The following is an 11,780-nucleotide window of genomic DNA, read 5'->3' as shown; positions in this document are numbered from 1 at the left end:
ATTTCTGAATCTATTTGGGTCAGTTCGTCTTTCTGTCTTTTTTGGTAACGCTTCTTTGCAACTGATTCATGATTTCCGATTTTTGTTTTGTAGAGATTTCTTTCCTGTGGTTCTTTCATTCTTACGGCAAGTTCCTATGGTAGGAACGTTTCTAAGTTTACCTTACATCAGAGGAGTGAGTCTTTGAAACAATCCCAGCAAGCGATGATGGGTACAAGGTTGACCGAAAAAAATGGTTGTATGGTTTACGAATTTTAGGTTACAGATCGACTTGCCGGTGTACGGCAAAGTCCAGTTTGATGATAAAGTGTCTGGACGTGTTTTGATGAATGTTTGAACATCAAATACTCGAAAAAGTGTACCTTCATCCCACTAAAAGGTCATTTCTCATGACATATCATATGTATGATTTCGATTCAACGGAAGCACCCATCGGTTTCCTGTGTAGAGAGTTATACTTGAGATCTTCATCTTGACACTTTTAGTAGACCCAAAATCAAGTCAAGGCTTAAGATCGTAAACTGGAGATATGTGTTGATGAAGTTTTAGTGTTTGATTTCTTCTTTTTTTTTGATATGTGATTATATGTAAGTAGGGTTGGGCAATACTTTGCACTTATATAGAGATGGGTTTAAAAGCATTCTTTACTGAAGATTTATTGGGTAAAAAGAGTCAGTTGATGTCTTGTTATGCTGGTCCTAGTTGTGGATTATTCATTTTGTGAAAGGGAGTTTTCTTTGTGACATAATTTTTTGGTCATGCCAGATGGCAATCTTGGAAGTTGTCTGGATACTTGATAGTCAAAGGCAGATGATACTATGTATATGCTTTTCTCTTGATTCTTTGAATAGTTGAAGAATAATAAGTCTGGATCTCCTAGAGGAGGGATGTTTGGTGAAGTTAAAGTGAGCAAATTGGCATAGATCAATGCCCTCCTGCTACGTGATGCCTGTTGGCTTCGGTCTCAAAGTCAAGATAGAGTGCACATATGCCAGAAATAAGCGATTTATTCCTCACCTTCACATGAGAAAGTCGCTTGGTAGAAGCGCGTTAACATGTTCAAGTTTTGCTTGATTTTTTGTACTTTTATAGCCCATATATAAAGAGCCAAACTTTTTTTGACTGATCAGTTCCGTCTGTTTCTGGAGTTGCATTGGGATTGTCAGATAATACTTCTCTCATCTAGGTCCATGAGGTGATTGATATTGTCTATTGTCTATTGACTGAAAGGCGGTGTCGGAACATGAATCTTTCTTGTCTCATAGGAATCGATTTGCTGGCAAACACCGCAACAGATCTGTACTGGAAGTGCACCCATACCTCATCAGCGCAAGTGGAGTCAACTCACAAGCTACAAATGGACGTGGGGGCTCCCTGGAGAAGATACATCACTGCTTAATGCCGCCCCATATCCTCCCATCACTTGCTCATTTGTCTCTTCTGGGCTTCGACTCCACAAGTCTCGTGACTCCGAAACCAAGGGGGAGGATTGTCTGCATTGCCCTCGCTCCCCACAAGGACCTTGAGAATGGTGAATCGATCAATATTGTACAATAACTATTTATACATAGCATTGCGCGGTGTAAGAGATGTCTAAAGTCCGATGGCTGATGCGCGCTCCATTAACATTTACACACTCACCACTCACTCATGATTCTGCTGGCCTTTGGGCACTTTGCGCAAGCTCCAGAGATTGGTGATTTTTTGATGGTAAGATGTGACCCGGTTAACAAAGGCCATGCGGTGTGGATTTGATGTTACAATATCAGAGTCAGACGAAACAGGAGTTAAATTGATTGGCTCTATTCATCTTTGCAAAGCTTTTTTTCTCCTCTTTCGAACGATTGGACACATCTCAAATGATATCGACTCATTTGGTCTTTGTCGATTCTGGGAAAGAGCGCAGACTCCAGAGGCTCCGAGGCTCCGAGGCTCCTGCGAGCGACAGCGTGTGACTCTGATGAGTTTACTCCAAGGGGCGATGCGAACTTGAAGTGGGGAGTATAGAATCCGTTCGCGAGCATTTCTTTGTTTTGCACTGCCCTGAGGACTATATAAAGGCCATGTGCAGTCAGCCTTCTTGTTCATCACCTCGCTCAATCACTTACATATTCCAATTCCACTTTGAAAATTTAAAAGTTCTTTCGTATCGATTCTCTTTGACACCTTTAACTGTCTTAAAATGCTTTTGAACGTTGCCTCGGTATTTTTTATAGTCTTGCTTACCAACGTCTTAGGACAAAAATCTACAACGTTTCCTGCGCCGAAAGACAACACAGCAAACCCTCATAGTAGGTGTCGCAAGTGGCGAGATGACTTCAAAAAATCAAATGGAGTGTCCGCTCATCGAGTCAGCACTTGTATCTTCACTTGGTATCTTGAAGCTTAAACTGATGCGTGCATGTATGCAAACGGATAATTCGTCTTGGTAGCTTACTAGTCTCGAGACTTCTGCTTTGGTAGCAAAGACAGCCGAAGTAAACTCACAGAATGACATTGAACCTGCTAATCGCGTAAGTCACCCCCTTTAGAGCTCTTTGTCATTTACTTACTCAACCGATACTTCTCGTTACAGAGTAAGAGAATTTCCGGCTCTTCTGGTTTCACAGGTGTAAGCATGCGATCATCTTTATCACCGGTGATACTTTTGTCTGTCCGACATCTTGTTGATACCGTACTTGACTACCCAGGCATGCGGCGTGACCTACAGCGGTCAGGATCGTATGGTGTGCCTCTGGAATGGTTCCTTCGGTAAAGATGACCCAAACTATGTCTCTGGATGGCTCACTGGGTTAGTTCATACTAGTCATCAAGTATGATTCACACCAATTATGCTGACATGAGTTGAACATGGGCTTTATTTATGTCAGAGAACTTAAAGGCCTAAACAATTGCTTCAAAACTGTGTAGGCATTCTTTTTTCAACTATCAAATATAAATGACTGACTTCTCTATTCCACAGTACTGTAACTGCCAATGGTCGGACTGTAGACGCAACTATTGCGGACGGGTGCGCTTTCAGTACTGGCAAACCTGTTGACATTGATCATGGATGTTCAGATATCTATCTCTCTGATCAGGTATGATTTATCATGAGTAAGGCACCCTAAGAATTGTTTCCTGACAGACAGGTATGACTCTCTGTGTAGGTGATGTCAGATCTTGGCTTCACAGATAATGATCAAGATGTTAGGATCACTTCATGGGACTTGTGAGTTAACACATTCTTTGGATCTCTTCATCATGAGCAAATCATCACTGAGATTTCTTGTCTTTTCAGTAAAACCGAAGTTCCAGCAAATCAGCCGTGGTGAAGTTTGATAGCGGTGTCCGTTCCGAGTCTTGATTTATTATTGTTTATGTGTTACGTGCGTGTTCAAAGACAATCACACAATGGTTTTTGAATCTCCTTTTAAAGTTGAATACTATTTTGATTCCAGAGACAATTTCCTATCAGTATCCAAAGCTATTCACTATTATCTTTTTTATTTGCTCGTTTGAACGCTGAACTTCGTGATATGGAATAGATTCTTGTTCCATCTGACTCTCATGTTGCCTTGTACTTATAACCATGAGCTTGAGATTTGAAGTGTACCACTACGTATTATTTCGCTTCCTATTGAGTATTGGGTCTTGCTTCACAGTCGGATTAGCATTTAAGAATATTTAGTACGCATTTCAATGAGAGTGGCCTTTTCTGATCATAAGGTATGTTCATTACCCAAGTGTCTGCAGATCAAGCGTTCTTTTTGTCCGAACACTCATGAGGATTTCCAGCGTTCGATTAGATATGATACATGATTGGCTGAGAAGAGTGCACATGCTTTTTTTGCTCTCGTCGTTAACTCAAAAGGCACCAATCTCGCGAGGTTAAGAGTGTCCTGACACCTGCTACCAATCAGACTTGTATCAAGTTAAAACAAAACTGATTGTGAAAATGCTCAAGGAAGAGTTAGAAAAACGAACTCGAAAAATATCGTACACGCTTATAAGCTGATAACACGTAACTTTTGTGTTCCTGAGAATACTCTTGAAGTGAACTCGAACAAATATTTGATTGGTGGTTGTCAAACCTACACAAGGGGAAAAACAAGGGGTTTTGTGAAGCGATTGTATTCTAATCAAACGAAATAGTTGGCACCAATTTTAGTCCGTTTGGATCAGAACAGTTGCAGAGTGTCCTTTGTACACATTTCATTGTGATGCTCCTTAACCTTTCTGCTTTTTCCAACTGGTTTTAGGCGGCTGAGCAGAGTCTGTTCAAAATTTATCTGCGAATGAGGGTATGTTCTCAATTTGGTTGGATATCTTACAACCTGGAAATGGACGTCGAAGGTTGCCAACAAATCTACAAGAGAGGGAAGAGGGCAAAAATAACAGGTAGTTACCCTCACGAGATACATATCTCATTGAACACATTTCATCTGTGATATCCACTTCCGAAATACAATCATCTCCCTTTGTTCGGGTATGAACTCAAGCTTCTGTATCTTATAAGTCCACACACAGGGGGTACACAAGTATGATTGTACCTTTATGACTTTGTGGTATGGTACAGACCGTGCACTTGTTTTTCGAAATACAATCCAAAGCTGAGGAATTATGGGATAGAAAGGAAATAAAGAATGACAAAGATGTATGAGGCAGGCAAGAAGTTATTAGTTTGTGAAGAGATGTATGACAACTTTTCAGTTTGTGTTTCCTATGGAAAGATTTGTTCTCCTTTTACCGATTTCTTTGAAGTTGTATTCAAGTACATACAGCTACTAAAATATTTATCGGTAGTTTTCGACAAAATGTGTTGCACCGGGTATTAAACCTGAAGTCCAAAACTAGATTTAAAACCCTCTTTCTCTGAGATCCTGCGATCGGACTTTCTCTTTCTTGGCTCATGACTGACATGTTCTTTGCTTGTCAAGCGTCCTTCCGTAGCCTCTCTTTCTCTCTCTCCATTCCCGTCTGATATTGCCTCCATCAAGTCGCACTGGACCCTACTCCTCTCCTCCACCATCAAGTCGCACTGGACCCTACTCCTACTCCACAACCGCTTTCAAATCTCATTCAAACAATGTACGTCTTCTTACCTTCTCACCCCAGCAGATTCTACGTCCCAATCATCCTTTTCTGTTCTTTCACAACTGAAGAAACGCTCTCTTTGTCATTTCTAGAAATCAAGACCGATTCTAGAAACTCGGACCTACAACCGGGATTCTCACCTATCCTGTTTGAATTCGTCAATTCGTCCACCTACTGAACAAATCAACTTCTTCAACCAAACAAATCGCAACATTATCCAATTTCGCCAATTGAAACATTTAATACCAAAGATCATTTCTACAAATTCGCCCCTACGACCTGCGACTTTGATTGAACCTTCTTCGTTTCATTCCATTTTCATACAAAAATCTCAATCTAGCACTCGAACGGACTTCCTTTCTGCAACATCTCAATACGACTCGTTCTCAGTGTGACTTCAAAAGAAATCTCGAACAATTGATGTCAACAATTTTGGCCTTATATTTCACGTAATAAATTATACCAAAGAATCAATCTAGCAGTCGAACAGACCTCAAGCATCATCGGTGTGACTTCTGAAGAAATCAAGATCAATTTATGTCGATGCATCGCCACTAAAATCTCATATCAACATGTTTCTATCGTTCTGTGGACAACTTCCAGTTCAGTCACAGAGAACAAATGGATCTTTCGACTTCTCTTGGCGATCCGGAATCAAAATTGCGCACCTCGGTGATTTCATAACTATAGCAGGCTTACCTGTAGTCACTGTCTACGGCTATAAAAGGCTCCCCAACTGCCAAGTTCCAAAGGTCTACCAAGCGAATCTCTGCTATCGATTTCAAACATCCAAAATCTTCTTTTTTAGTCAAGCGCTCTCCTTCTTCACACAAGTCCTTTATTCTAATAGTCAGTTTTTTATCTTCATTTGGCATATATATGCAAATTGTATTAATATGTCTTCGTTTTTGACCGCAAATTTCCGTTTCGCTTTAGCCTTCAGTCAGTTTCCTTCTGCTTTTCCCCGAACCGAGATTGGTCTCCGTTGCCTGATCGCCATGATTTTGTTTTTTTAAATCCAGGAATGTCTCAAGTGTCTCAAGAATTCAACACCCAAGACTCGCAAGTGTCGGTGCCGTATAATCTCGAGTCGGCTGGCGGTCACATGAATCAGTGTAAGCTCAATTTGTCTGCATATCTATGACGATAAGACAGCAGTCTGAAATCTGTCATGATCATCATGCAGTGTTTCAATCAATCACCACCATCACCGAAGGTGACGACGCCCCAGCCCGCTTTGCAGTCGAGCCCCTCTACCGAAAGGGAACCGAAGCCCGAAAAATCTTCGATAAAAAGCACGAAGTGGCGGTAGCGGTTGTTTTCAAAATCCACACGCCAAACCAAGTTGATGTTGTTCCGGTAGCAGCTCCCTCGAAAGTCACCACTCGCAAGTCGGCCAGTGCTAACAAGTTGGAATTTCTGGACTCTAAATTTTTCAATGACGGTGAACCCTTAGAGCTGAAGACTTGTCTCTACGATGTTTCTTTGAATGAGTTCAAGCGCCTCTGTGCTGCCATCTGTAATGATTATGCCCCAGGTATGAGTAATCTTTTACTCGCACCTGATTTGGCTCCTTCGGTTACTTGGAAAGCGGTCGTCGGTCGCGCAAAAGTTACGTTACGTGGTTTGGAAACTTGGCAACAATTTGTTGACATGCTTGAAGCTTCAAAGAAGAAGAAGGGAACCATCATGATCCAAACGGAAAATGAAACCGCCAAGGCCAAAAAATTAGCTCAAGTAAGCCCGAGTTTCATGACTTTTGTCCCTGTCTCTCATGTCTCATCATCTATCTATATTTCTGACATTTGTAATGTTTATGTCATACCTTGATGTTTAGGTGAGTGCGGCCAAGAAGCTGATTGCTTCAGCAACCGGGCCGCTACTTGCGAGTGAGGACCTTGCAGAGGCTAATGCGCGCTTAGAGGTGAGCAAGTGTTTCACTTTTCGTTGCCCTTCTCAAACATCAAGGTATTGGTATTCTTATTAATGCAGTTCAATTTATTTTCGTGGTCACAGGCTTCGCAAAAGCTGGTAGCTCTGCACGAGACCTCGGCCGCGCTTTATCGCAAGCATGCCGAAGAAGGCACTGCCGGAGGAGATGGTGCGATCCTCGTGGCACCCTGGGATCCTCATTTCCATTATCGGTTCACTCTTAGATGTGCATACATCTGGGCCAAGGCGGTTGTAAGTCCGATTTCTTTTACAGCTTCCATCTTATTATAGATGGTGTCGATTCCCTCCTTATTTTTCATCCCGCCCCGATTCAATTTAATTCCGTTTTTTTGGTTTTGTTTTGATTTGTTTATAAACTGATTCGTGTAATATCTTGGATCTTTGATGTGTAGACTGCAGGCATGGCCACTATGCATATGGCTCCCAATACCGCGGAATACAAGAATGAGATGATGAAGTGTCGCGTGTTTCATAAGGACATGCGTGTTGATGATCGTGTCCATCAGCGAGGACTTAGCCGGGCTGCTCGCCGGGCTGCTAATCGAGCCCACCGATCTAGCAGTTCAATATTTGGTGCTAAACGAGACAGCAAACCGCGCGCCTCCACCAGTGCTGGCCCTCACACGATTAACTTGGTCTCCTCTTCGCCGGATGCGGACAAAAAACTTTGCTCTTTGATCACGATTTCGTCCTCACCTGATGAAAAGCCTGGCCCTTTCTTTCCCCCCATGCCGACCGTCGAAAAGGCGCCTAGCACTCCGACCCCTTCCGGAGGTCAGGCCGACGACTTGATATCCTATTCTTCTGATGATTCCCCTATCCGTGAAGGCAGCCAAAAGGACATCAAGCCCCACTTGAGTCCTTTGAAACTAAACAGACCTCAATATGGTATGTTTCGCTTTCTCTCTCTCCCTCTTGATTTTATCTTCATGATTGTTTCGCAGCAATTGACTCATAGGTTATCTTTGCTTGTGGTTATGTATTTTCAGCAACCGGTCGATCAAAAGGCGAGACCATATGGTTTGACACCCCAATTGAGGATGATGATGATACTTCGGATACTTCAGATGGTTTGGACGTCATGGCCTCACATGAGGCAGCCCTTGAAAATTTCGTTTATCTTATTGGTATACCTCCTGATGATGTGAATACCAGGATGGGCCTTGCTAATGCTGGTGTTGAATCCTGGATGGATTTAATACCCTCAGTCAACATGACTGAGGCGACTTTGATTGAGAAGGGGATTGACCCCGAAGTGGCTGCTCGTCTCCTTTCTGCTGCGCAAACTCGTGAGCAGCGAATGAAAAGTAAGTAATCTTTTCTTTCGGGTGTTTGTAATCTTTGACTTACTTGGTATGTTTCCTATTCTTATGCAGATACGTTTATCAAAGCCTCCCCTAAATGAACATGTTAGCTTTGTAACTTCTCAGGCGACATTGTGTTCACCTGTCCTGCTTCTAAACTTCCAACTGTCCTTCTCCGAATGCGTTGGGAAAGTATTATTTCACTCGTTATTCCAATACTTTACCTTGGCCAATTTTTTCTCTTCTGAATGTATGAAGAAGTATTAAATCACTCTTTTTTCTAATACTTCACCTCTCGCAAATGTTATCTGTTCTGAATGATTGATGAAGTATTATTTCACTCTTTTTTCTAATGCTTCACCAATCACAAATGCTATGTGATCTGAATGAATTCAGTGGATTTTGTTTCTTGACCTCACATGTCTTTCCACTTCTGACCCTCAGTATTTTTCCCTTGATTTCAAATGTCTTTCCTCTTAAATGTTTTTTCTCTCCTGTGAAGACTTGTTTCACTCGTTTATCCAAGTCTTTATCTATCCAATCAATTTGTCTGCTTGTGATTCCTAATCAATCATACACTTCATAATTGATATCAAATAAAATTGATTTTTTGGATACTCAAAGATTGAAAAAGAAGTCGTGTAAAAGCACCACTTCTTTGCGAGAGTGAGCCCAACATTTGCATCCAAAATCAAAAGAAGTCGTGTAAAAGCACCACTTCTTTGCGAGAGTGAGCCCAACATTTGCATCCAAAATCAAAAGAAGTTGTGTAAAAGCACCACTTCTTTGCGAGAGTGAGCTTAACATCTGCTTCCCAATTCAAGTCATTATGAATAATGAGTTGAAATTTTTTGTCATTATAAGTCATCACTTTCTATGAAAGCGCATGCTATCAATGATTTATAATTCAAAATATTAACATAGATTGATTTATAAATGTTTTAACTCTATAAAACATAGTAGCTCGTATTGTCCGAGCTTTAGCAAGCATCATGTAAGCTCAAAAGATTAATATTTTCATTTCGAGCGACGCATAAGGTAACAACAGATTATAAACTAAGGTCACAATGGACCTAGCGTGGCATAAAGTAACAAAAGATAATAAAAAAGGTCACAATAGACCTAGCGTGGCATAAGGTAACTAAACAACAATAAAAGGTAAGATTCGAACTAGGGGACAATCAAATGCTTCAAACAAAATTATAAATAGCCACAGCCTCGGAAAAGGCCCTCACAAAGAGAAGGGGTGAGAACCTCCATAGCCGTCGTAAAAATGGCTGCTTTTTCTTCTTCCAGATTCAAGGCGCCTTGGAGGAGTTGAGATCGTCTCAACCTAGCCTTAAGAACTGAGAACCCTTTCTCGATGGGATTAAAGTCGGGGGAGTAAGTTGGGAGATACAAGAGCCGCACACCACGAGCCTCGCACAGCTCAGCTACTCGCCCACCGTGATGGATGGGCACGTTATCCATCACCAAGACGCTATTTCTAGCAGGCCAAGCATTCATAGCGGGCAACTGCATACAAACACTCCAATGTCAGCAAGGGGTATGAGATTCTTATCGGTTTAGAAATTTACTTACTACATCATGCTCCAAATAAGATTCAAAGTCGATACAAGAATAACCTCCCAATTGAATCTTACAAGCAATGATGCCATCCATCGAGATGGCAGGTAAGACGGACCATCGTACGGCCGTGGTTGGCCTCTCGAGACGGGTTGACCGTGCACCAACAGGCGCTCGTGCATAATCGCGGTACAATCGGCGCTTTGTTATAGCACTTTCATCTGGCACAGTTTCAAAAGGAAGAGTTGCACGTAGAATGAGCAACATATACAGATTGGTACTGATATACAAATTGTTACTAACCTGTAAAAACCAAGCATCTACGATCTATTCCATGTACCGACTTGATATAAGCACCTCGGGCAACAATAGATTGATTTGGGTGCACCGTGCGTGCTTTCTTTCTGGTCCATTTCAGTTGATGTCGAAGTTCATTTGAGAGAGTCATCGTTGTGACATGGAGGCCAAACTGATCCAAAATCTTGCTTTGTAACTCGTCTAGGTACAGAGTGGGATCGAGTCAAAGAGCCTCAAGGACAAAATCCTTCTCAGCTTGACCTAGAGAGTTTGGCGGGCCTCGGTCCATGTGATCGCCGGCGTTGGTGACGACGGCTCGAGTTCTGAGGTATAGATCATACCACCGCCTGACCGAAGTAAGGGATAGTTCCATGCCCAGGTTAGTGACAATGTCACGAAATCGCATCCCTCGGAGAATCATCCGGACCACGACGAGTTTGATATCAGAACTATAGAGGTTAGTTGGCATCTAACCATTGGAAGACAGGGACCAAAAAGAGAATCAGGATGTCAGTAAATACTTTTTGATTCCCCTTCAAGATCATAAATTTCGTGAACAAACCTTTGCAGTATGTTAGAGTTGAGTTGAACAAGGCCGAGAGGTTAAAACAAGAGATACGATAGAGCAAAACTATTACGGTCTATAAAATCAAAGAATTAACGGAGAAATATGGAATAAGAAAGGGGGAGGAAAAGAAAAGAAAGAGTAGGACTCGGACGGACCTGAGATCAAGATCAACGAAAAATCTACGAGATATTCGAAGCCAAGCCTTGTGATGTTTCGATTGACATGTTGACAGACATGGAAGTTCTGACTATGTACGAGAAGAGAGAGAACCTCTTGGTCTCTCACAGTACTTTGCTTTTTTTTGGTGCGAAACTTGGTTTTATCTGGTTTTGAGTTAAAACCCGGTGCGACACAATTTCGGTACAAACTACCGATAAATATTTTAGTAGCTGTAACTGTAAATCAAATCCAGTTTTAGTAATTTGGTTTTAGGATACTCGAACTTGTACACAAAGGTTTGCTGAGAAGAAGTTGATCAAAAGAAATCTTCAGAATTTCTAAAACGCTCAGTGAAAATATTTAAAAAAAATAAAATAAAAATTAATCAACTTTCTTCTCCTCTCCATCATCGATTATCAACAAGGACACTGACCAACTACAACTACTCGATTCCAATCGATATGAGTAATCAAAACAAATACTTGAACTTAGTTTTATCTCATTCAGATCAAGACGACGAAATCGAGATCGGATCAGAAAAGAAGAACAAAAACAAAAACAAAGCTGAAGTTCAAGAAGATGATGAAGGAATTCAATCGACTTCAAAGAAATCAACATCAACCATCATTGATTTAACATTAGATTCACCTCCAATTTCTACCAATAAAAGAACTCAATCAAATCCAAGTACAAGTACAAGTCATCATCTTGATCAAAATCGATTTCATCATGTAAAAAAATTAAAACAAACTACTTTATCTAATTATCAATCAAAAACACCTGCACCTGATCATCCTACAAAACCTTCTTCTTCTTCTTCTTCTGCTCCCTCTCTTGACTTAGATGAAGGTAAGTTG

At 41.3% G+C, this 11,780-nt stretch overlaps 4 protein-coding genes across 4 annotated transcripts; all 4 read left to right on the top strand.

The window, feature by feature from the left end:
• Nucleotides 1-93: 93 nt before the first annotated feature.
• MELLADRAFT_114595 (uncharacterized protein) lies at nucleotides 94-1,526 on the top strand (the record flags this gene model as incomplete). Its single annotated transcript, XM_007419569.1, has 3 exons — nucleotides 94-175; nucleotides 852-905; nucleotides 1,266-1,526. Coding segments are annotated over 3 exons (397 nt in total), but the record flags the coding sequence as incomplete, so codon positions are not given.
• Nucleotides 1,527-2,128: 602 nt separating this feature from the next.
• Nucleotides 2,129-3,543, top strand: MELLADRAFT_73750 (uncharacterized protein; the record flags this gene model as incomplete). Its single annotated transcript, XM_007419570.1, has 8 exons — nucleotides 2,129-2,350; nucleotides 2,433-2,513; nucleotides 2,576-2,611; nucleotides 2,691-2,791; nucleotides 2,871-2,906; nucleotides 2,963-3,080; nucleotides 3,150-3,211; nucleotides 3,281-3,543. The coding sequence occupies 8 exons, from the start codon at nucleotides 2,183-2,185 to the stop codon at nucleotides 3,312-3,314; spliced, it is 636 nt and encodes a 211-aa protein (XP_007419632.1).
• A 3,887-nt stretch (nucleotides 3,544-7,430) lies between these two features.
• On the top strand, nucleotides 7,431-8,434 carry MELLADRAFT_114593 (uncharacterized protein; the record flags this gene model as incomplete). Its single annotated transcript, XM_007419571.1, has 2 exons — nucleotides 7,431-7,917; nucleotides 8,406-8,434. 2 exons carry the CDS (start codon nucleotides 7,431-7,433, stop codon nucleotides 8,432-8,434), a joined length of 516 nt encoding a protein of 171 aa, XP_007419633.1.
• A 2,950-nt stretch (nucleotides 8,435-11,384) lies between these two features.
• On the top strand, nucleotides 11,385-11,772 carry MELLADRAFT_70215 (uncharacterized protein; the record flags this gene model as incomplete). The annotated part of the gene is made up of 1 exon (XM_007419572.1): nucleotides 11,385-11,772. A coding segment is annotated over one exon (388 nt), but the record flags the coding sequence as incomplete, so codon positions are not given.
• Nucleotides 11,773-11,780: the final 8 nt, after the last annotated feature.

This window comes from Melampsora larici-populina (assembly GCF_000204055.1).
Source record: "Melampsora larici-populina 98AG31 unplaced genomic scaffold MELLAscaffold_252, whole genome shotgun sequence".
In the NCBI taxonomy this organism is placed as follows: domain Eukaryota; kingdom Fungi; phylum Basidiomycota; class Pucciniomycetes; order Pucciniales; family Melampsoraceae; genus Melampsora; species Melampsora laricis-populina.
The sequence above is the reverse complement of the archived record's forward strand: the minus strand, read 5'-3'. Positions and strand labels throughout refer to the sequence as shown.